The 25,525-nt window shown below is 35.9% G+C and overlaps 1 protein-coding gene and 1 pseudogene across 9 annotated transcripts in view; one reads left to right on the top strand and one right to left on the bottom strand.

Moving 5' to 3' along the window:
• Fut8 (fucosyltransferase 8) overlaps positions 1 to 25,525 on the bottom strand; it is a 368,007-nt gene that overhangs the window by 147,046 nt on the left and 195,436 nt on the right. For all 9 annotated transcript variants that reach the window (XM_087195286.1, XM_087195288.1, XM_004837380.4 and 6 more), the window contains 2 exons: positions 10,622 to 10,737; positions 10,358 to 10,520 (listed from right to left, as the gene is read on the bottom strand). In XM_087195286.1, the coding sequence (XP_087051412.1) occupies positions 10,358 to 10,520; positions 10,622 to 10,737 (279 nt within the window). The remainder of the gene's footprint in view (positions 1 to 10,357; positions 10,521 to 10,621; positions 10,738 to 25,525) is intronic.
• Positions 15,669 to 17,093, top strand: LOC106008215 (tubulin beta-3 chain pseudogene; annotated as a pseudogene).

Below are 25,525 nucleotides of genomic sequence, written 5' to 3'. Positions count from 1 at the left end.
CAAAGCCTCATTCAAGGGCCGGGGATTTAGCTCAGTGGTTCCGCTGCCTGCCTCGCAAGCACAAGGACCTGAATTCAATCCCCAGTACCAAAAAAAAAAAAAAAAAAAAACCCTCATGCGAATGAGGTGGGGTTTTTTTGGAAGTAGCTGAATCTAGAGTGTGTGATTGATTCATGGTGGGACTAGGCCCTAGGGCACTAGGATTAAGGGCATGAATGCTACCCACCCTAAGTAGAATAGGAAAAAGGGGGAGAAAGAGCTCCTTAAGGTCTCTTGGTGCTTTGCTACCTTCAGGCCCCTCTGCCACCCTGCCTTGGATCCAGCCAATTATGGAGTGAAACCGCTAGGAACTGTAAGCCAAATAAACCTTTCCCCTTTTAACTTTGGGTGTCAGGTATTTTATCTCAGTAATGAGAGAAAAGTAACTAACACAGAATAGAAGAGCCAAAAATTTCCACCAAGATTTCTAGAATTGATAAATTCAGCATGGTACAAAATCAACACACAAAAGTCAATAGCATGCAGCACAGTAATGGAAATCACCAACAGAGTAAAGAGACAACCCAAAGAATAGGAAGAAATTTACCACTCACTCTTCAGTCAAAAGATTAACATATAGACTATATAAAGAATATATAGAATATATATAGAATAGATAATTATATAAAGAACTAAAAAAGTCAGATCCCCCAAATTAAAAAACCCAATCCAAAAATGGGCATCTGAAATGAAAAGACATTTCTCAGATGAAGTACAAACAGCAAATATATATACATGAAAAAATGTTCAACATCACTGATCATTTGAGAAATAACAAATGCTGGTGGGGCTGTGGGGGAAAAGGAACCCTTCTACACTGTTGGTGGGTGCAACTGCTATGGAAACCAGTGTGGAGATGGCTCAAAAGACTAAATCTAGAGGTTTCATTCTACCCAGCTATACCCCTTCTTGGTATCGTCCCAAAGAATTAGAAGCATCATACCACAGCAATACACGCACACCCATGTTTATAGCAGCACAGTTGTAATAGCTATATCTTGGAAACAACCCAAATGCCCAGTAACTGACAAGTGCATAAAGAAGATGTGGTTTTTTAATGCAATGGAATACTACTCTGCCATAAAGAAGGATTTATAGCTAAATAGATGGACCTTGAGACCATACTCTTAAGTGAAATAAATTGGACACACATTTTTGAGTGCTACATTGCTTCTCTAGTGTAAGAAACCACAAGTGGAAATAAGGACCAAAACTGGGGAGATTGGGTCAGGAGTGTCCAAAAGTTGTGGGTTTCTTCCTATTCTGGGCAAGAAGGAGAGGTCATCCCTATGTGTGGGACTGAATGAATGTTTGAGACTTTGCCTAAGGGTAAAGACATCTTTTTTTGTGGTTTTTTTTTTGGTACCGGGGATTGAACTCGGGTCCTTGCACTGCCAGGGCAGGTGGCAGAACCACTGAGCTAAATAGGACATCTTTGTAATGGTATTTCCTAAGTCATGGACAAGAATCCACATAGATGACTAGATGGGGGCTGTGTTTAAGAACGGTGCCTTTGAAATATTGGTGGTCCATGGGCTGGGGATTTAGCTCAGTGGTTACGGCGCCTGTCTTGAAATATTGGTGGTCCCAATATATACTGGTTATCTACCCAAAGGCCTGCAGTGTAGCTTTTTTAAACATCCACTTAATCTGGCAGTCTGAACCCTTTTCCCCAACAGAATTCTGACTTTCATGCTCTGAGAAAATATCCCACAGGACTGGGCCCTTAACCATCTATCTTCCTTCTAATCTACACAAATTTCTGTAGTGGCTATCTTATGTAAAATACAGTAAAAATTTATTGTACATCATTTCTATTAAATGTTAAAGAAAACATTAAAAAAAGAAGATAAATAGGAAGTAGGGAGAAGTTCTAATAATTCCCCAAATTATATATTCAGTGGAATATATAATTATATATTCAGAAAAAATATTTCAGTTTATATGCTAATTTGTTTCATTTATACCACTAGGTCCTCTTAGTTCATTGAAAAGAAAGTTTTGTGCTATTATCTACTTGTTTCTTTTTTGTAAGAGTCGTTTTTGTCTATGACTCGTTTTCTAACTTTGGCCATTCTTTTAAGACTATGGTACACATTAGTATTAACTAATGTTATTCTTTAGTTAATTTGTTATGCAATTTTGCTTTATTTTTTCATAGAAATACAAAGACTTTTTGCTTTATTAATATGTACTTGTATTACATTGAAATAAAAGAAATCAATCAATAACAAATGCTGGCGAGGCTGTGGGGAAAAAGGAACCTTCCTGTATTGCTGGTAAGAATGTAAACTGGTATAACCACTATGGAAAACAGTATGGAGACTCTGTAAAAAACTAAAACTAGAGGTTTCATTGGACCTAGCTATTCCCCTCTTAGGTATCATACCAAAAGAGCTGAAAGTATTATATCACAGTGATACTCATGTTTATAACAGCATAATTTGTAATAACTAAATCTTGAAAACAGCCCATATGCCCATAAACAGATGAATGGATAAAGAAAATACAGTATTTATATACAATGGAGTACTATTCTGCCATAAAGCAAGATAAACTTGAGTCATTTATAGGAAAATGGATGCACCTCAAGACCATAATGTTAAGTGAAATAAATTGGATGCACAAGTTTAAATATCACTTGCTTCTCTTGTGTGAGAAACCCAAAGGGTAAACCAGGAGCATAATGGAAGATAGGTATTGGGAAGTAGAAGGAACATATTCCAATGGGAAGGGGAACAGGAAGGTGGAACAAGGGAGGGAAGTAAAGGAAAAGGGGAAAAAAAAGAGAATAGAAGTGAAAAAATGGAAACAAAGGTTTTGTAAATGGGGAGTGGAGGAAGGTTTGAAGGGAGAGGGGGAAATGGGGAAAAATAGAAGAACCAAGATATATATGCAGGTACAGATTCCCTGATGAATGTGATCAATATGTATGACAAATACATACTAATAAAAAAACATAGTTAAAAAAGATACTGCTCTACTAAAAAGTCAATAGAATTCCTGTATACCAATAATCAACTCACCAAGAAAGAAATTAGGAAAACAGTAATATTCACAATAGCATTATTATAGGCAGTTATGTACAAATTAATAGGCAGACAGGGACAGACCCTCAAGGAAGTCAGTGCAAAAGATGAGAGTACATCAAAACTGTGGCTACAGGTTCATCTGAAGAAGACAAGGCCTTATGATAAAGTCACAACGGCCAGACTTGCATACTTCCCTAAGGGATTAGTGGAAATTTAACAGTAAGTCCAGATATGCATCAGACACCCTGGTGGATGATCAGAACAGATAGACTCATCCCTTCCCCAAAATGTTCCTGTTTTAAAAGTCACAGATAAGCCAAGGTTAATGATGTTAGCCATATAACCTTGCTACATGCCTTGTGTCCCTATTGGATCAATATTTGCTAAGCGGCTCTACTCATGATCTTATTGGTAGAGTGACTTGATCCACATTGTATCAACATTATAACTTCCCTGTATAAGTTACCCCTGACAAACAGATTCAGTGGCAACTCACTTGGGACCCCTCCTGTCTCTCAGGAGCTATTCCTATTCCCCAATAACCCTTTTCTACTCTTAACCTCTTTTGTCCTTTGAAATTCATTCTTCTATTTCAGGAGACATAAACTCAGCATGTCTGACATCTAGCAGGTTGGGAGATATATTTCTCCTACAACAGCATTAAGAAAAATTAAATACTGAGGAATTAACCTACCAAGAACATGAAAGACCTCTACAACAAAAACTATATTACTCAGTTAAAAGAGACGAAAGAGGACATCAGAAAATGGAAAGATATCCCCTGTTCCTGGAACCAACATTGTCAAAATGGCCATACTTTGAAAATTGATAAACAGACTTAATGCAATCCCAATCAAAATATCAACAGTATCCCTCACAGAACCAGAAAACACAATCTTAAAATTCATATGGAAACAAAAGAGAGCCAGAATAGCAAAAGCAATCCTAGGTAAGAAAACCAAAACCAAAGACATCACAATCTTGGGTTTCAAGTCATATTACAAAGCAAAAGTGGTAAAAGCAGCATAGTATTGGTACAAAAACAAACGTAGACCAATGGAACAGATCAGAGGATGCAGAAACAACGGACACGTTCAGCTATCTGATCTTTGACAAAGAGACCAAAAACATAGGTGGGAGGGAAGATAGCCTCTTTACTTGGTTTTTAATAGCACTAATGAAGTTTATTATCAGCTCTGATCAATAACAATATGCATTATTTATCGCTGATTTTTCATACTACAATACAAGAGCTAGAACAAGAAGAAATAATCCATAGCAGTTAATCCATAACAGTTTGCATTTTTAATCTAAACCTGCCAACATCATATTAACAGGGAAAAACAAAGCTTTTCCTCTAAAATCAGAAACAAGACAAGGAGATCCACTATCACCACTATTATTCAATGTAGTACGTACTTAAAAGTTTAGCCAGAGCAATCAGACAAAAGAAACAAAAGGGATAAATATAGGAAAGAACAAAGTTAAATTATCCTTACTCACAGACAAAATGATTCTTTATATAGAAGACCCCCAAAATTGTACCACTATACTCCTAGAGCTAATAAATAAATATAGCAAGGTAGCAGGACAAAAAATCAACACACAAAAATCAGTAACATTCCTGCATATCAATAATGAACCTACTGAAAAACAAATTTTAAAAAATATACCATTCCCAATAGGTTCAAGAAAAAGTAAATCTTAGGAATAAACCTAACAAAAAAAGTGAAAGATTTGTATAATAAAAACTACAGTACTCTGAAAGGAAAGAGACTGAAGAGGGCATCAGAAAATGGAAAGTCAGCAAAGGAAACAAACAACAGGGTGAAGAAAAGGTAACCTGCAAAATGGTTAACAATCTTTTGCTAGCCATTCCTTGGACAGAGGACTAATATCTAGAATATACAAAGAAATAAAAAAAAATTATTCTGCCGCCTGCCCCGCAAGCACAAGGACCCGAGTTCGATCCCTGGTACAAAAAAAAAAAAAATTAGACTCAGAATAAAAGACCTAGTCAAAACATGGAGAACTGAAATCAATAAACGCTACTTAGAAGTACTACAAATGGGCAATAAATATATGAAAACATGTTCAATATCTCTGGCCATTAGAGAATTGCAAACTGAAACAACCCTGAGATTCTACCTTAGCCAAGAAAGAATAGCTATAATCAATAAATCAAATAATAATAAATGCTGCCAAGACTGAAGAGAAAGGGAACCCTTCTACACTGCTGGTGGAAATGTGAAGTAGTATAACCACTATGGAGATTCCTCAAAAAACTAAATATAGGGCCAGGGATTTAGCTCAGTGGTTCTGCCACCTGCGTCACAAGTGCAAGGTTCCAAGTTGGATCCCCGGTACCAAAAAAACCCTAAAAATAGAAATGCCATCTGACCTAGCTATTCCCCTTCTAGGTATTTTCCCAATTACTTTGACACATGCATACCCTTGACTACAGCAGCACAACTCATAATAGCTAATAAACATCATAGCTTAAAAACAGCCTGTATGTCCATAAATAGATGAATGCATAAAGAAAATGTGGCATTTATACACAATGGACTATTACTGTGCCATAAAGGAGGATAAACTTGAGTCACCTGTAGGAAAAGATGCACCTTGAGATCATAATGTTAAATGAAATAAATCAGACATGCAAGCTCTAGTATCACATAGTTTCTCTTATATGAAGAACCCAAAGTATAAAGAGCAAGGTAAAAAGACAAACAAGAAAAAAGACATTTTGCAAAAGGGAAGAGGATCAAGAGATGGAGGTGATGGGGAGAGAGGGAAGGGGAAAAGGGATATAAAAAATTAGGAAGGTTGGAGGTATGGTGGCGCACACCTGTAATCTCAGCCCTTGGGAGGCTGAGGCAAGAGGATCCTCCCAAGTTCAAAGCCACCCTGGACTACATAGTGAGATCAAGGTCAACCTGAACTAAACAGTGAGTCTTAAAAATTTTTTAAAAATTAGAATATGTTATATACATGCACCTTCTACTCATGATGAATATAATCATTATGTACTGCAAACATGTATGAAAATTAAATTTAAAAAAGAAAAATCAAAAAGCAACAACAAAACTGAAAGAATACACAAACTTAAGAAATGGGAGAAAATATTTGCAATATATATCTGATGATGGTTAATACCCAAAATATGTAAGAAACTCACAGCAAAATGAACAAATAATCTGATTTTAAAAATAGAAAAAGGACCTGAGTAGACATTTTTCCAAACATACAAATGGCAATAGGTACATGAAAAGGTGCTTGACATTACTCTTCATCAGGGAAATGCAAAGCAAAACCAGAAGATATCATCTCACACCTGTGAAGATGATTATTATCATAAAGACAAGAGATAACAAGCATTAGAGAGGGTGTGCAGAAAAAGGATCCCTTGTCTAATGTTTTTGGGAGTGTAAACTGGTGTTTTAGTTACTGGTGTCTTGTTGCTGAGACAAAATACCTGACACCCACAAGTTAAAGGAGCAAAGATTTATTTCAGCTCACAGTTTGTAGAGATTTCAGTCCATAGTCAGCTGACTCCAAGGCAGGGCGTCATGGCACAGGGGCATGTCAGAGGAGAGACAGTGTGGCAGGCAGAAGGCAGCAGGCAGTGAAGCAGCAGCAGCAGTGAGCCTACCTACCTCCTTTCTGTCCCTTTACAGTCCATCTCGGATACAAACCTTTCAGGTGGTGCCAGCCACACCCAGGGTGGGGCATCTATATTCAGCATATCCATTCAGCCACGCCCAGAACTATGCTAATTCCAATCTGTGGACTTAATTTAGTATCACACACTCTTAATCCCAGTGTCACATACCCTAGATCCCTCCAGCTCCCAAAACCCTCACCTATGAGCGTGTGAGGCTTTGAGGGGTACATCTAGATATAAGCCATAACAATTGGTGAAAACATAATGAAAGTTCCTCAAAAAAATTACATATACAACTATTATCCAGCATTCACACATCTGAGTATATATATGGAGGAAATGAAGTCAGTATCTCAAACAGGCATCTTCCTTAACATGTTTGTTGGAGCATTATTCCTAATAGCCAACTATGAAAACACTTGAAGTGTCCATTTAATGGATGGATAAAGAAAATGGAAAATGTGGTATATGTATTGGAACATTTTTCCACTAAAAGAAAGAAGGAACTCCTACCATTTGTGACATGAATGAAACTGGAGAGCATTATGCCACTATGTGAATAAGCCAGAGGAAAACAAATACTGCTATATGTGAAATGTAAAACACTCTAGTTTATAGAAGCATAGAACAGAATAGTGGTCATCAGGGGTTAGGAGTGGGTGAAATGTCAAACAGTATAAACTTTCAGTTGTAAAATGAATTCTGGGGATCTAATGTACAGCATGGTGACTATGGTTAATACTACTATATTGTTTAGCTAAAATTTGCTAACAACACATCTTAAAGGTCATCTCTTTTCTTTTCTTTCACACACACAGAAATGTTAACTGTGTGTGTTGAAAGATATTCACTTATTTGATTGTGGTAATCATTACACAACAAGCACGTATATCAAATCATCACACTATACAACTTACATATTTTCTTTTTCCTTTGTTGGTGGTGCTGGGGTTTGAGCCTATAGCCTCACTCAGGCTAGGCAGGTGCTCTATCACTAAGCTATATCACCAGCTCCCTATTTACAATTCTTTCCAATTATATCTCAGGAAAGCTGGAAAATTAGAGTTGAAAGAAAGAACCCCCCGCTGAGGAGACAAAAGCCCATAAAATATTCTTCATTATAATGAAATGATGTTTCTGTGAACCAAAATCTAAGAATACTATAGGAAATCTATACAAGATAATCAACAGACTTAACCTTTAGCTGATTTTTCAGAAAATAACAGCTTTTAGTTAAGAGATGACTTATATAACTTAATTTGGGAAAGTGTAAAAATAAAATGGGTTATACTACCATACTAATATAAGATGTAAATAAAAGGCAAAACTGAGCATGGGGAATATTTTCTCAATTTTTCTATAAGACTTGTAAAAAATAAAAATATGCTCATAAAAAACAGGGCCGGGGATTTAGCTCAGCGGTTCCACTGCCTGCCTCACAAGTGCAAGGACCCAAGTTCGATCCCTGGTACCTAAATAAATAAATCTGAGGCTTTTTTTGTCACATAAAAATCACCAGAGGGATCCCTAGGCATGATATCCCATATCTATAATCTCAGCTACTTGGGAAATTAAGACAAGAAGATCTCAAAAAATAAAAAGGGCCATGGATGTAGCTCAGTGGTAGAGCATCCCTGGATTCAATTCCCAGTATCAGGAAAAAAAAAAAAATTCATCATAGGGAAACAAACATCTATTTTAATTTTAATTCTTAGATTTAAGGATCTATGGTCAATATGAGGGTATTTTATATATAATACAAATCTTTTCTATTTGTAAATTCACTACTTTAAAAGTTACTTCTATAACGTTTGGTTGTGTTTGCTCGTTATTTGTATTAATGCTTTCTAATCTGACTTTCTGGAGTTAAATTATTACCCTGTGAAGTGGTATCCCAAATTCATTACAATTTCTGCTTAAGGCAGCTCAAGAAACTGATTCGGGTGCCTGTACTCCTCATTTTGTTTTCAGTGAAATATCCTTTTAATATATACTAAATGGCAGTGTCAGGAATTATAATACATTTAAAACAAAATTCAACATAAAATGTAATATTGATTTACATCAATTTTCATGGGCCTGCCTATTCATTTTTCATTTGCACAAATAGTTACAAAGTACATGTACAAATTATATTTACAAAGTAATTTTTAAAAATTAGAAAAGACAGACCAGGGATTTAGCTCAGTGGTCCTGTTGCCTGCCTTGCAAGCACAAGGTCCTGAGTTTGATCCCGGGGAACCAAAAAAAACAAAACCAAAAACAAAACTTAGAAAAGACCTAGGGCAGGGGATATAGCTCAGTGGTACCATGCCTGCCTGGCAAGCATAAAGTTCTGAGTTCAATCCTAGGTACCACAAAAAACAAAACAAAACAAAAATTAGAAAAGACCTGAAGATTAAATTTTCAAGTACTTCAATTAAATCATTTAAACATTCCATCAGTAGCATTCAAGATTTCCTTTTACATACCAAAGAGTCTACCCATATCAAATTTTCTTTAAATCTGAATTTTCCTACAAAACTGCAATAAGCAAAATACACAAGCACCAAGCTTCATTTAATAGAAGGCTGGTGTCCAGAGTCAGGTTTAAATAGAGATGCATTAAGGACATTTGGCCTAATGGTCTAAATATGGCTAAAAATTCCTGAGACTGCCTAGTATGGGGCTGAACAATTCAGTGCCCCTTGAAATCTATGCTATGTATTTTTGCAGAATCATTAATGTTCAAATGATTTCAATAAACTCATAGATTTTGCTTGTAATTTCGTTTAAAACACCAGAGCAATTTTTCAACATGAGTCTAATATTGTCGATGTTGTTAATATATAAGAATCTCTTGTTTACATGGGGTAATTCTTTTCCTCTTCACAATGGCAGGTTGTACAAATAAAACAATTTTTCTTCTATTGTTCACTAGTGAGACAGTAATTGCCATAGAATCCTACCGAGAACTTAGTCTTTTAAATATATTAGGCGAAAAGATAGGTTTCACTGTATTATAATGATTCTCAGATACATTTTATTCTGCATGAGCACTCAAGCAACAAAATATTTTCTTTTCTATGGAAGATAAACTGCATCTTATTTAGAAATGTGTAAATAGAAGAAGCAAATTTAAGCAGGTAGACTTCAGGTTCTTTCTAGCAACTAAACAAAAGAAAAATTAACAGAATTCTCCTTTTCATCCAAATCTTGTTAATTAGGAACCTTTAAAAGGCACTAATACTTTTAATGTCTGAGTGAGAAACATAACTGCAGCCTCAGTATGAATTTCAATCAATGTAATGCAGTGCAAAAACTATACAATGCTTCAAATACAGACCATATATGAAGGACATTTTTAGGAAGATAAATGAATGTGTTGCTGCCTGACACCACTACTTTCCAAGTTCTATGGCATTTAGATTTCTAGAAATACATTTTAAATAATATTTTCCAGTGACATCCTTCAGTTAACTGCTTTTGGCAATTACTATCCTTTAAGACCTCAGGTATTTCATTTTTAAACGTAAGTGTCATTTACCATTCAGTAGAGAAATTAATGAAAGTTTCAGTTTCTCCTTTTTAGATTATAATCATACTAAAATCCAAATCAACTATATAGGGAGAACAGTACCTTTCATGATGTCCTAAATCTGAAAGAAATTCATCTGCATGTCTTTGGAGTTCATTTCCTTCTAAATTCTTTAATTTCTTCAATTCACTCTGTAGAAAAAACCAGAGCTCTTTAGCTCCATTTTCAATTCTCCTTCTTAGAACTTCATGATCCTTCCCCAGACCTGCAGTTAAAAAATAAAGAATACCAGTAATTCCAACACTTCAAGAAAAGAAAATTAAAGCCAATATATTGAGCAGGAAGAAACAGAGTATAGTCACCTACCATTTCTAGTTTGTTTCTTGTAATTTTCAATCTGTTCTTTGGCCTTAACAAGCTGCTCTTCTAAAACACGTACCCTTCCTGTAGCTGGCCCCTGATCAATGGGGCCTTCTGGTATCCTATAGTCAGAAAGAAAGAATATATAAACTTTTAGCTTAAAGTTATATATAAAATACATGTTCTCTGTGCTATTTATTGGTAACTCTATAAATTATTAAACATATCACAAATGAGATACCAAATGATACTTTTTCATCAAAGATACAGGATTAACTATAAAGACTGATATGATAAAAACAAAAACCAAAAGATAATAATCAGCCGGGTATAATGAACACACTTGTAATTCCAGCACTATGGGAAGCTGAGGCAGGAAGACTGCAAGCTTGAGCCCACCATAGCCAAGTGGGAAAGACCCTGTAGGAATGTGGCTCAGAGGGAAGACTCTGGGTTCAATCTTTAGTACCACAAAGAAAATAGCTCAGAGATTTGTGATTTTCTAGGAGTTAAGAAACCTTTACAGCTATTTCCTAAAAGCTTTCATCCTATAACTTAGAGAGCCACTACCAATGACAAAGTGATCAGTTTCCTGTTAGTGTTGAGAATAACAAAGTTCAAGGAAAGGGTGAAGTAGAGGCTTAAAGGGAATAAGGAAGCATGGATCTGAACATGTGTGTGTGGGGGGGGGGGTAACTGGAGACTGATCCCAAGGTCTTCATGTCTTTTTATTTTAAGATAGAGTCTTATTAAATTACCTAGGTAGGACTCAGACTTTTGATCCTCTTGTCTCAGCCTCCCAAGTACTAGGATTACAGGCATGAATATGTGTATGGACGTGATCAAGTATTAAATACAAAGTAATTCTAAATTATAGCATCAGGTTATGTAAATCTGTGCTTCTATTCATGAAGTTCTGACTGTAGATTACTAAGCTATAGTTTTATAGGGAAGGAAAAGACAAGAAAGAAGATGAAATATACTAGAAAAACAAAAAGAAATATACTAGGAAAAAAATTGAAGGTTAATGTCCAATTCATTTCTATCTGTAACAAAAAGTATTAGTCAATAACATAAAATGTTGGAACATATCAAAGGAACTCCAGGATCTTCTGCTTATATGATCAACCTATCTATTCTACTTCTTTCCAAACTATGTTTATTTCTAACATGTTTTATTGTTATGTGATTTTTGGCAGTATTATGTATTCCATTTAGGCATAAGTAAATAACATTAATGCTTTGGTAGCTCTCCCAAAGATATTCACAGTCTCATCTCTGGAATACATGAATGTTACCTTATATGGCAAAGGAAACTCTGAATATGTGATTAAATCAAGGATCCTGAGACTGGGAGATTGTCCTAGATTATCTGAGTGGGCTGCAAATACAATTACAAGTGTCCATATAAGTGAGAGGTTTAAGGAGGTTCTACTATAGAATAGAAAAAGGTTTTGTGACTGCTAGCTTTAAACATAGAGGAAGAAGCTAGCTGCAAGCACTGCAAGGTACAGATCTTTAGAAGCTGGAAAAGGTAAGAAAATAGATTCTATCTTAGAGCTTCCCTATGAAATTCGGTTCTCTCCAAACCTTGATTTCAGGCTCAGTTAAACTCATTTTGGACTTCTGACTTCCAAAACTATAAGAGAATACATTTCTGTTGTTTTCAGTCAACAAGTTTGTGGATCCAGACGTGATGGTGCAAACTTGTAGTCCCAACATGCAGGAGGCTGAGGCAGGAGGACTGCCATGAGTTTGAGGCCAGCCTGGACTACATAGTGAGTTCAAGGCCAGGCTGAACTACATAGTGAGACCCTGTCTCAAAAAACCAAAATAACAAACAAGAACAGTTGTTTAGGGGAATTTAACTTTTAAATTATAGTTGACAAAACAAATTTCTATGTCAACATATCCTTTCATGCAGACACAGATATAATAGTTTTTATAGCTTTTCTAACTTTTTTTTATAACTGATAAAGCAAAATTAACTATTAGTATCTATACTACTTCATGTGTTTAATAAAAAAGCTGTGTTTTAGGGCCAGGGATTTAGCACAGGGGCACTGCTCCTGCCTCACAAGCGCAAGGTCCTGAGTTCGATCCCCAGTAACCCCTCCCCCCCCCAAAAAGCAAGCTGTGTGTTATAGCTATAGTGGAGTAATTATAATTTCCTGTGAAACTGTAAGTATTAACACTGAATAGCAGCATTAAAAATGACCACCTTCCAATCATGAATGTCCCCAGGATACAAAACAGGAATGAAAACCTTTATTTGTACACACACAAAATGAATAATCACAAAATAAATATAGTAGTTAGCTGCACAATCACTATATATTCACAAATGAGGCATGTCCTGCTGGTTTTTAAAATTTGTGTTTTTTAAAATTGGGCTATCTCTTTCAGAATTGGATGGCTAGTTTCTAGGAAACAATGTAAAAACAAAAGAAAACTATCTATTGTAGTTTATTGTGGCAGCAATATGCCATAAAGCACTGATATTCTTTTTCAGAACATAATTTAATGAAAGAAAAATTCAGACAATAGAAAGATTATGTCTAGTTTCTCCTTATCTCATTTCTGCATATATTGATGAAATAATATCATGAAAGCCATGAAAAAATAGTATATGATCTTCTCAGCAGATTTTCATCAAGTATTAAATTCAATATAACTCTAGTGAAACATAATGGAACTAGTGATTTATATTACATTATTATATAATAATCTAATCCAACTGTGAATAAAATATTGATTAAAAAGGACTGAAGAAAATCAATGTAAAAAAATACATGAGGACTATTCTTCCTAAAATCCATCCATAAAAGAGCCAATCTGTACAAATAATCTCTTTTCTGAATACTTAGGGAATAAATGTTCACTTATCATATTCACTGTGCAAAAGATATATGGGACTGCCACCTCTGGCCATGATGGAGTAAAAGAGATGAGACTGGCCTATCTTGCCTGAAACTACTCAAAATCCAGACAAAATGTGAGAAACAATGGTCTAATAAAAGTGGAATCAGGCATAAAGGACAATGATCCCCATAGAAGCAATGGGAGCCCCACAATGGTTTTAGGTTACTTCTTCAAGTAAAAGACTCTCTACCTCATAGTACACAGGAGAAATCCAGGTGGAGCCTAGTAAATTCACTGAGTTGAAGAAGTGGAACAAACGAGTGTAACACCAAGACAGACAGAGTTCAGGTAAGACAGTATTTATTATACAAAGCACTGATCAGAGAGAACTCCAGGGACCTACAGCAGAATCAGCAGAATATTGGTCATTACATACATGTACGGTAACTACTACAGGCTTGGGGAAAGAACTCTCTAAAAGGATTCATAGAAGTAGTATCTGGCATTCATGAGAGGTTGTGTGGAAAGAAATCCTGATAGTACCAGATTGGAAAATGTCATAATTCACAGGGCTTTGGATAGAATGCCTGGACTAAAAATTAGGAGAAATTAGGCCTAGACTAAAACATTTCTCACATCCTGCATAACAATTCTTAAAAGCAAGACTCAAAAGAACCAAACTATTTTCAAGTAATTTAACTAAATTGTAGAAGAAAGCTTAACAATATCTGTAAGAATACAAAAGCTTCTAGTGACCAACAAGGTAAAATTAATGACATCTGTAATCCAACAAAAAATTACCAGGTTTGCAAAGAAACAGAAAAAGATAAACCATAATGAAGAGAGAAAAAAAACTGATCAACCAAAACAGACTCAAAACTGACAAATATTTTAAAATTAGCATACAAAAAGCAAGTATTATGATTGTATTTTACATGTTCAAAAGATAGAGATATGAGTCTGGTGATACAGTTTAGCGGTAAGGTAAGGTGTGTTTACCTAGCATATACAAGGCCTGGGTTCAATTCTCAGCATGGCCCAAAAAACAGTCGGGACAAGAAGATACAAAAAACAACGTAAAGTTATAATTAATACCTAAGTTAAACTTACAGAGATGAAAATGTAATACTTGAAAAAATACAGTGAGTGGGATTTATTACAAGTTATTCTAATTTAAAAGAATAAGAAAAAATAGCAAATAAAATCCCAACTAAACGGAAGAGAAAAAATAAAAGTCAGAGAAAAAAAATGAAATAAAAACTGTAGAGAAAAAAAGTAAATGAAATTAAGAAAAGAAAGTTTATCAGAAAAAAAAAAATCAATAAAATTGGCAAACTTTTTCCAAAATGGCCACATAGTAAATATTTTGTGTTTTGAAGGCCAATAGAAAAAATCAAGGTAATATTTAGCATTTAAAAATATAAAACTATTCTCAGCTTATGGGTCATAAGCGAAGAGATGGCTGGTTGTAGGACTTGGGCCTAAAAGCTACAATTTACCAACCCCTACTCCGGCTAGACCGAAACATAAAGGTGATACTTCCCAACTCATTCTTTAAAGTCAGTGTTATCCCAACACCAAAACCAGAGAGAAATATTACAAGAAAATTATAGGCCAATATTGCCCATAAACAAGAATACAAAAATTCCTTAAAATTTTTAGCAAATCAAATTCATCCATATATAATAAGGATAGTATAAATAAAGTTTTTACTAGAAATGAAAGATTGGCTTATTTAAAAACAAATCAGTGTAAACTGGGCATAGTAGTGCATGTCTGTAATCACAACACTCTGGGAGGTTGAGACAGGAAGAATAAAGTTCAAGCCCATCCTTGGCAACTTAGCATATTAGTGAAACTGTCTCAAAATAAAAAATAGAAAGGGCTAGAAACATAGCTCAGTGCAAAGGCTCTGGATTCAATCCCCAGTATCGCCCAAAATTAAATAAATAAATAAAAACAAAATCAAAATTAAATAATGATAAATCAATATAATTCATCGTATTAACAAAATTCCACAAAACATACTGATCACCTCAATAGACATAAAAAGAACTTTCACAAAAACCCAACATCCATTCCTGAAGAAAATATCGGTGAACTAGGAAATTAATAGAACCTACTCAACCAGATAAAAAAAAATTTACCATAAGTTAATGGTGAAAGAATATTTTGCCCCTGCACTGTGCATGCTTGCTTCTCTGCCCCTGTAACAATACTTTCACCCTCTTGGTGCTGCCGACACCACACCACAGTCATTGCCATGAGGGAGATCATGGATCTGCAGTCTGGGCAGTGCGGCAACCAGATTGGCACCACATGCCGGGAGGTGATCAGCGATAAGCATGGCATTGACCCTACTAGCAGGTACCATGGAGACAAGGACCTGCAGCTGGAGCACATTAATGTGTACTACAACGAGGCCACCAGTGGCAAGTATTGTACCCTGCGCCGTGCTGGTGGATCTGGAGCCTGGCACCATGGACTCTGTGTGCTCGGGGCCCTTCAGGCAGATCGTTAGGCCTGACAACTTTGTCTTCCGTCAGAGTGGTGCTGGGAGCAACTGGGCCAGGGGCCACTACACAGAAGGTGCAGAGCTGGTGGAGTGCATGCTAGATGTTGTGAGAAAAGAGGCGGAGAGCTGTGACTGCCTACAGGGTTTCTAGTTGACCCACTCCCTGGGTGGGGGGACTAGGTCTGGGATGGGTATGCTCCTCATCATCAAGATCCAGGAGGAGTACCCAGACCACATCACGAACAGATTTAGTGTGGTGCCCTCGTCCAAAGTATCGGACACAGTGTTGTGCCTTACAATGCCACCCTCTCAGTCCACCAGCTTGTAGAAAACACAGATGAGACCTACTGCATTGATAACGAAGCCGTATGTGACATCCACTTCGGAACCCTAAAGCTCACCACATCCACCTACGGTGACCGGAAACACCTGGTGTCTGCCACCATGAGTGGGGTCACTACCTGCCTGGGCTTCCCTGGTGAGCTCAATGCTGACCTGCAGAAGCTGGCTGTGAACATGGTGCCCTTCCCCTGTCTGTACTTCTTCATGCCTGGCTTTGTCCCCTTGACCAGCTGGGACAGCCAGCAGTACCACACCTTGATGGTGTCTGAGTTTACCCAGCAGATGTGTGACGCCAAGAACATGATGGCTGCCTGCCACCCCCCTCATGGTTGCTACCTGACAGTGGCTGTGGTGTTCAGGGGCCACATATCCATGAAGGAGGTGGATGAACAGATGCTAATGTCCAGAACAAGAACAGCAGCTATTTTGTTGAGTGGATCCCCAACAACATGAAGACAGCTATCTGTGATATCCCACCCCAGGGGCTAAAAATGTCTCCCACTTTCACTGGCAACAGCACAGCCATCCAGGAGCTGTTCAAGTGCATCTCAGAACAGTTCATGGCCAAGTTCCGGTGCAAGGCCTTCCTTGGTACACGGTTGAGGACATGGATGAGATGGAGTTCACCGAGGCCAAGAGCAACATGAACGACCTGGTGTCCAAGTACCAGCAGTACCAGGATGCCATGGCCGAAGAGGCCAAGAAGAAGGTGGCTTAGAGCTGTCAGCTGGTAAAGTGTGGAAGCCATGTGAACTCTTTATTCACCCAGTCTGCTCTGACAGCCCTGTCTCTCTGTGTGTACTGCTCTCCTTGTCTTGACATCACATGCTGTACAGATACCACCATTAAAGCATTTTCATAGTGAAAAAAATAAGAATATTTTGCCCCTAAGATTAGAGATAAAACAAGGTGGTCCTCTACGAACATTTGTACTGAATAATGTATTGGAGATTTTAGGTATCTAAGGAGAGGAGGAAGTAATGGCACGCTTGTTCACAGATGCCATGATAATCTGTGTTGAAAATCTGATGGATTTTAGGATCAACATACAAAATTTAATCAGTTTCTAGCAAAAGAAATGAAACTGCTATTTAAAATCATATTACTATTTGTATTATCAAAACATGAAAAAGATCAAGTATAAATCTGGCAAAAGCTGGGCGAGACTTTAAAAACTTAAAACTGTAGCATACGTAGAGATTTTTCTTTTTAGAAATTGACAAGTCAAATCCAAAACCACATGAAGATACAAAAAATCTAGAACAGCCAAAACAAATCTGAAAAAGACAAAGAATGAAAGAGTAATGCCCCTCATGATATCAGGATTTATTATAAAAGTATATACAATGATCAAGACAATGGTACTGGCATAAAGACAATGAGGCCAATGAAACAGAATACAGGCCAAGAATAAGACAACACATCAACGAAATACTAATACTTTTAGAGAGTCACAAAAGTAATTTGGAAGAGAAAGGATAACTTTTACAACAGTACAACTTCTAGAATAGAACAAGAAATATACATTTGTGATCCTGTTTGGCAAAGCTTTCCTACATCCATAAGAACAAAAATGATACAACTGCATTTTATTGAAAGCAGTTAAGAGATTGAAGAGATAAACCAGAAAGTAAAGGAATCTATTAAAGGAATTGTATCCATTCTACAAAAAGGGACCAATCATCAGAAAACAAACCCCCCACACACCATGAAAATAAAAAGATATGAACAGACATTTCACCAAAAGACATAAAAATAGCAAATAAGAAAATTTAAATATGTTAATAATCATTAATCATTGAGGAAACACAAGAAAGGTGAGTTATATAGCTGTAGTACTATATATAAAGACTGGCCTGTTTCACTTCTTGTATTAAGACACCAGAACAAAAAACTTAATGAGTTTCCTAAAGATGATCCTCATTATCTACTTTTTTAAGCCTTTAAAACTGCCAGGCATGGTAGTGCATGCCTATAATCCCATCACCCCAGAGGCTGAGGCAGGAAGATGGCCACAAGTTTGAGGCCAGCCTGGGCTACATAGTGAATTTAAGGCCATCCTGGAATACATATCAAGACCTCAGATAGACAAGACAGACAGGCGGACAGATAAGTACATGATAGACAAGCCTGCATTTATTAGGTTTTCCTAAGATCTCATGTATAGTTCAAAATTTGCAAAATTCTCCTAAATAAAACATCTGAAGAAAGTCTTGATTCAAACATGAAGGTGCCCGTTTACTACCCCAAACTAAACCTCACTCTTCAAGGAATATAATACATCTAATTCACCACTGTACTAGAAGTCTTCAGTCATGTAGTAAGTAAAACAGAAGGCTTACAAATGAGCTATATCCCAAGCCCAGACAATTACATTTCTACTCCAAAAAATTAGATAAAACCTTAAAATATTTATTATCCTGATTTATAAGTTTTTCCCAAATGCCTTCTTTGAAGTGAACATAAACAGCTATTCAGTCTGCTTTTGCCTGTTAGGTGGTAAAAGGACGGTCTAGTTTATACTTGTTGAAGTAAACAAGGATAAAGACTTCCTTTGAGCACTGAACTGGAGACTCCTGGAGACCATGCTGTATCATAGTATCTTAGAGCTGTATTTGGATTCATATTACCGCATGAAATTATTCTGTTAAAACAGATGTTGTTGCTTGCTCCTCTCAGCCCTTCTTAGTTTCTATTTGAGTCTGAATTTTGAAGCAAATTAAAATGATTTTCTCTCGACAGATAGAAACAGGACTTGGCTTTTTCCATGTGTCTAATTTGATGAATTCTTACAAAGCTTGACATTTGAATAAATGTAAATTTTTTGTACATTTCCTAGGAATATTTTAATCTCATGTGTGACCACTTGAAATTCTAAGTAAAAAAAATGAGTATCTGTTAGTCATTGAGTATAATTCCATTTTTCATTCAATTCATATTTATAAGTGATCCAGGTTTATGTTAATCTTAGTATTTGTCTACAGAATACCACTCTTACAGATTCTCTTTATAGATTTGTTTTCTCTTTTCCTTAAAATTGATTGATTGCAGTACTGGAGATTGAACCCAGGGCCTTCAAACTGAGCTACACCCCGAGCCCTTTCTTATTTGTTATTATTATTATTATTATTATTTTAAATTTTGAGACAGGGTCTTGCTAAGTTGCCCAGGCTGGGCTAGGCTGGAATTTGTGAGATCCACTTGCCTCATCCTTCCAGAGTGCTGAAATTACAGGTGTGTGACACCACTAACAGCTTAAACTGATTTTTACCAATGAAATAACCTTATTTTAGCAGCTAAACTCCTACATAGAAATGACTAAAAATTTAATTATGGAAATAGGATAATATGTTGGTTAATTTCTTGTGAAGAAAAGATATCCCATTTGATATATTTTAATACTGGTATTTAATAGGTTGTATTATATGATGCCAAAAGTCAAATATCACTAATGATGAAAAAGTATCCATTTTATAAAGGGATATCTGTTATTAAATAGTAATATATATCAAAAAATAATATAACTCCATGTCTCCATCACTCAGATTGAACAACTGTTGATATTTTGTTCTATTTACTTCAGATTATTAGGGGAAAAAATACAGGTATAATTTCCATCCTTCTTCCCATTTCCTTCCTCATTTCTGAGAGGAATTATTATTGTTTGTACCTCCTGACTACTTTCAATACTGTATTATGTATGTATAATGCCTGAAAGTGTTTTGTTTTTAAAATTCTTACAAATGTATCATATATTATGTAACTGCACTATAGGTTACCATATATAGTCACAGTTTATCCATTCCTCTGTTAATACACATCTAGCATCTCCTTCTGTACTTGCCTAGCATAGGTGAGGTTCTACCTAGGTTCAATGCCAGCACTGGGAAAAAAAACCCACCACAGAAATTAACTGCTTACCTATTTGCCTTCTAAGCACATTGTTAATTTTTGTTAAATCTCAATTTTTTTATTTTTAAATTTATTTTATTGGTACATTTTATTGGTACATTTTAGGTATACAATTCATTTACATTTATCATTGGGTGTTTTTACCTGTACATGATATATCCTGGTTCTCATTTTTTCCCCACTACCTGTGCACCCTTCACCCCGTCCACCCTTCCCTATTTACATAAATTTCATTTCCATTTCTTTTTCTTTTCTCATAGTTTTTCCTTTTCCTCTTTTCTTATGTAGAGTTTAAAAATATGATACATGAAAATAAAGAGTTATTTTCTTTGTTGTTGTTTGTATTACTGGGTACTGAATCCAGGGCAATACTGAGCTACACCCCCAGCCATACTGTTTTTGTTGTTTTGCTGTTAACATGCAAGATTATATATAATGAAAAATAAGGCCATTCTCCATGAACTCTCTGTAGAGGCAATCACTATTTTTAACAATTATAGACTACCCCGAGAAAATACCAAAATTTAGGTTTTATTTTTGGGGAAACATGACATTAATTCATTTCCAGCTGATGCTTATTTAAGTTGTTTCTATAACCACTTATTTAATATAAGTGCTATTTGTTTCTCTTTTCTGTTACACTCAAATCTGTGAGGGCATTACTCTGTATCTAGCAACTGACACATTTTCTGGAACACAGTAGTTTTTTCATAAATATTTTTTGAGTAAGTGAACAAATTGCTGATCAGAGCTAGGAAAAAAAAAGAGTGACATGGTAAAGGCAAGGAAAAATGAAGCTCTATCTTGTAACCATCCATTTATTAATGAGACGTAAAAATACAGCATTTGTAAAATTGAAATATAAGTAAATGGAAAATCCAATTACTTTGCTAAAAATTCAGATTATGTATTTTTACAAACTCATGCTTTATATTACAAGATGAATGCCTTTAAAGAAAGAAAATGCCCAAGATACAAGTTGTTGTGGGGGAATTTAGACAATTATTCTAGGCTTACATGGTTTTTTAAATGTATATAATATCGGTCCTATCATGAAGTTACTCTAATTTTAAAATCTCTCTGTTTAAAAAAAAATTTCTATACCACAACATTTCTCAACAGTACCAGCTAATTTTCTTCATACTCAGAAGGGCAAAAATCTTTGGTGAGAATATATTCTGGGCATGGGATTTTAGAGCAGATTACCGAATTTCTGACAAGAGCTTAATATACCTGACACACTTTTACTGGAAGTCTATCTAATAAGTCTTACAGATAATAAAGGCAGTGAATGGCTTTACTAAGAAATGTAAGATCTTGGTTATCGGCCAATTCATGATACTGCAAATATTTTACATACAAGGCTCATAGGTAGGTAAGATAAAATAATAACATTGCAATTACCAGTTTACTAAATGAAGCACAATATTTAGGACAAAATGTTGAAGAGAATTGTGAACCTTGAAGACTACAGAGTACATCTAGATGTCTTAGCCAGGATTAATTAGATGAACCCATCACCATCACTGAAAAGATATTCAAATCAGTGTCTTCTGAACTGCTAAGCACATTATCTACAGCAGCAGTTCTGACATTAAAACTATATAGGAAGAGAGATCTTAATAAGAGTTTAACTATTTTTCAGTTGTGTGACTCTGGGCAAGTTATTAAATATTTCTAGGCTTCTTTTTCCTTATCAGTACTATGAAAAATTAACAATAGTACCACAAAAATTTATTTTCAGGACCACATGTCCCAAAATAGTGGGAGCTCAATAAACAGTATCTATTAACATTGTTATGGTGTCCTTTTGTGGAATATCTTTATGGCACATCTCAAAATTTTTTAAAGATTATAAAGAATATGATGACAGCTTCCCTCTATGAATTATACTGCTGAGGTAACCAGAATCACTGATCTAAAAAAAGAATTACAGAAATTCTATGTATCACAGTGAAACAAAAATTTTGTATAAATCCAAATATTGTCTAAATCAAAGAATGAAAATCACAGACAAAAGGAGGAGGTTAGGCTGGGGATTTAGCTCAGTGGTTCCACCGCCTGCCTTGCGAGCAAGGTCCTGAGTTCATCCCTGTTACCCCACCCCAACCCACCCCTGCCAAAAAAAAGAAGGAAGTTAAAGAGAAAAGAAAAAAACCAGTTAGTGGATACCACCATGAAAGGACTCCAGAAGTGAAATTACCAATGTGCTTTCTTAGTTTTGGTCTTATATAGATAAGCAGCGTGCAGAAGTCTTTCAGAGGTTTTAAAAAATCAGTTACTTTTTTTAAGTTTCTAGAAACTAGGTTCAAAGGAAACCAGTTACTCTGCATTTCTTAGTTACTCCAGCTTGGCACTTAGGGAGGAAGTGTCCACTAACTGTAGCACATTGTGCCTAAGAACTTTCTTCCTTCTTTTATCTTTCTTCCTGTGACTTAAATTAGGTTGGTGTGTGTGCTATTTGCATTTATCCAACTCACTCTATCTTAAATTGCCCTATCTACTGAAAGGCTAAATAACTAAGCTATTTCACTCTTAAACAGTAAGTGTTTAGATAGGACTCTGATTACCAAACTCAACAGACAAGAATATATAGCAAATTCTATGACAGAAAACAATCACAAATTTTTTTTTTTTTTGGTACTGGGAATAGAACTTGGGTCCTTGTGCTTTCGAGGCAGGCACTGGAACCACTGAGCTAAATCCCAGGCCCACAATCACAAAATTTAAACTGCAGTATTGTTTTTTTCTGAAAAAAGAGAATCTCATGTAATGACATTTTAATAGTTTAATAGTTAACAATTTAAAAGTTGAGATTTTAAAAGCTGGATCCTTTGTGTTCGGTTTCTTGATAAGCTATACTGAAGATGTCAGCTGAAAACTATCTAAAGAACAAATAAGATTTAGTAACTCCCCTGCCTATTAGGCAAACCCATACCATTGTCTCATGTTAGCTCTGAAAAGACTTCATGACAAAACAACTGGGCTCTCTGTTAACTGTGCTCATCTCTAGCAAGCAGTTACTTACTCCACTGAACCTTTACATGTTTTTTACTCACTCCTCTCCTCCCCTAGCCAGGATATAAGTTTTCCAAATGTATCTGTTCAGCTTCCCTTTGTTCTCAACTCCTACTGGAAACATATAAAATACTGTACCTTCTATATTTAAATTTTGTCTAATTGTTTTCACCAAATAAATTAGGCCATCACTTTTAATTTCAGCCTTCTACAAATTCTTGGAAAAAGCTGCAAGTTCTCCACTACTTCAGAAACAGGATAAGCTTTTCTCCAAGGTCAAATACAATTCCTATACAGTCCTCTACACCTGAGATGACCTTCTCAGTCTCCCTGCACTCTGAGCCCTCACCAGTGTCTCCTCTGAAGCTATGGCTCAATGGATAGGGAGAATCAGTCTCTTCCAGCTCCCCACTATCCATAACAAGTCCAGAGTAAGTTATCAAAACAATAGGGCTGGACCCCACTTTCCCACGGTAAAATATCACTAATACATTCCATATATTTGGAGACTGTGCCAGCCATATAATCAGATTTATTTAATTGGGGTGAGGGGCAGACATGTTCACTTTAGAAAAAATGAAAAAGACAAGATTTATAATATAAATATTTGAAGGCAATATACTCTGGTCAATTGTTATCAGTTGTTATTTCTGCAAGTCCAGCATACTTTAAACCTGATTTACTAGACCAGGGAATTTTCAACAGTCTCTAATTACTAACTCAGAGACATAGATGTAAAAACATTAAGCAAACTTTTAAACCTTTTTCACCATGGATGAAAGTGTGACTTAAAGGATAATACATAGAAATATTAATAGGAAATCAGAGTTTGAAATACAACTTGGACCACTTTGCATACACTCTTCTCACTTGACATTTTAGCTACATAATATGTACTTTGAGTATAACATCAAATTTTAACAAATACTTAATGACAAAAATCACATCAGTAAAATACTAAAAAGCTCATTTTTATATGTTTTAAATAGTTACAATGGCTTAAAAATGATCATTTAAAATGTTACTTGTAATAGTTTTGCCTGCTAAATTCTCCACTTTTTGTAACCTGTTTTATTTCTTTGGATATAAAGTGTTTTTGCTTAGTATTGTGATACTGTACATGTTTTGTTCCAATTATATAGTAATATTTCAGTCCATCATCGAGCTTTGGCTGCTGAAATCATACAACTCTGAAGACTTGCCTTTGTTTCTGTTACACTGCTTTTCAGTTCTGTATTTAGTACCTTAAGTACTACAGAAAAGATGTCACATCTTCCTTTAAGACTGTTTTATAATATATATAAGGACTGGAATTGTGTTTTTAAGGAAAAGCATTCAAGTATGACAATATACTCTCTGTGTTTTCACCAAAGTGCTATTTAGAAGTTGAAACTTAAACTGATGTCATTTAATGAAGTGACAAAATGTGTTGTGTCCTTTATTGGATTTTCACAGCTTTGAAAAATCTGTGCACAATGGTGGTTCTTTTTCACATTTCGTTATTTAATATTCAGAGGAGAGGTGGTTTGATTTTTGAATCTGTTATATACTCAATTCTGTAAAAGGAGATGTCTAACCTTACAAAGAATTTAAGTACCAAATAATGAAGATTATAATAATAATAAGGCTGAAGAGAGCCAGGTATAATGGTGCATTCTGTAAATCCAGTACTCAGAACGCTGAGACAGGAGGATCACCTTAAATTCAAGCATGGCCTGCATAGTTTTATCAAGGCCAGCCTAGATTATATAGGAAGACCTTATCTCAAAAACAAAAACAAACCAAACAGAAGCAAACAAAAGAAAACCAAAAAAACGTGCAATAAGGCCCCCAGCTCAGAGGAGGTGAACCTTCCGGGCCGCAGTACCACCGCCACCAGCATCGAGGAGCAGAGCTGCCCCCAGACGTGGTGAACCTTCCGGGCTGCTGTACTGCTGGCCCCAGCGTCCAGGAACAGAGCTGCCCCAAGGGCAGAGGAGGTGAACATTTCAGAGCGACTTACCACCGCCCACAGGGCCAAGGAGTCACCAGGGCGCCAGCAGTACACATCCCCCTCTCCCCCCCTTGAAATGAGAAGACAAGTAAACAAGTCGCAACACCAGACTTCCAGATGACCTAAAGCAACCCCAAAGGGAAACCAGATGGAACAATCTGATACACAACCACCTGGACTCCCTGAACTGGCAACAAAAGAGGATCTGGAAAAAATGAAATTAGAAATAATTAATTTCTCAGGTAACAGCAGAGATATGCTTTGTAAA

Source organism: Heterocephalus glaber, unplaced genomic scaffold (genome assembly GCF_053883595.1).
Source record: "Heterocephalus glaber isolate CG9 unplaced genomic scaffold, H.glaber_assembly_v1.0 deba00001608, whole genome shotgun sequence".
NCBI lineage: Eukaryota > Metazoa > Chordata > Mammalia > Rodentia > Bathyergidae > Heterocephalus > Heterocephalus glaber.
The sequence above is the reverse complement of the archived record's forward strand: the minus strand, read 5'-3'. Positions and strand labels throughout refer to the sequence as shown.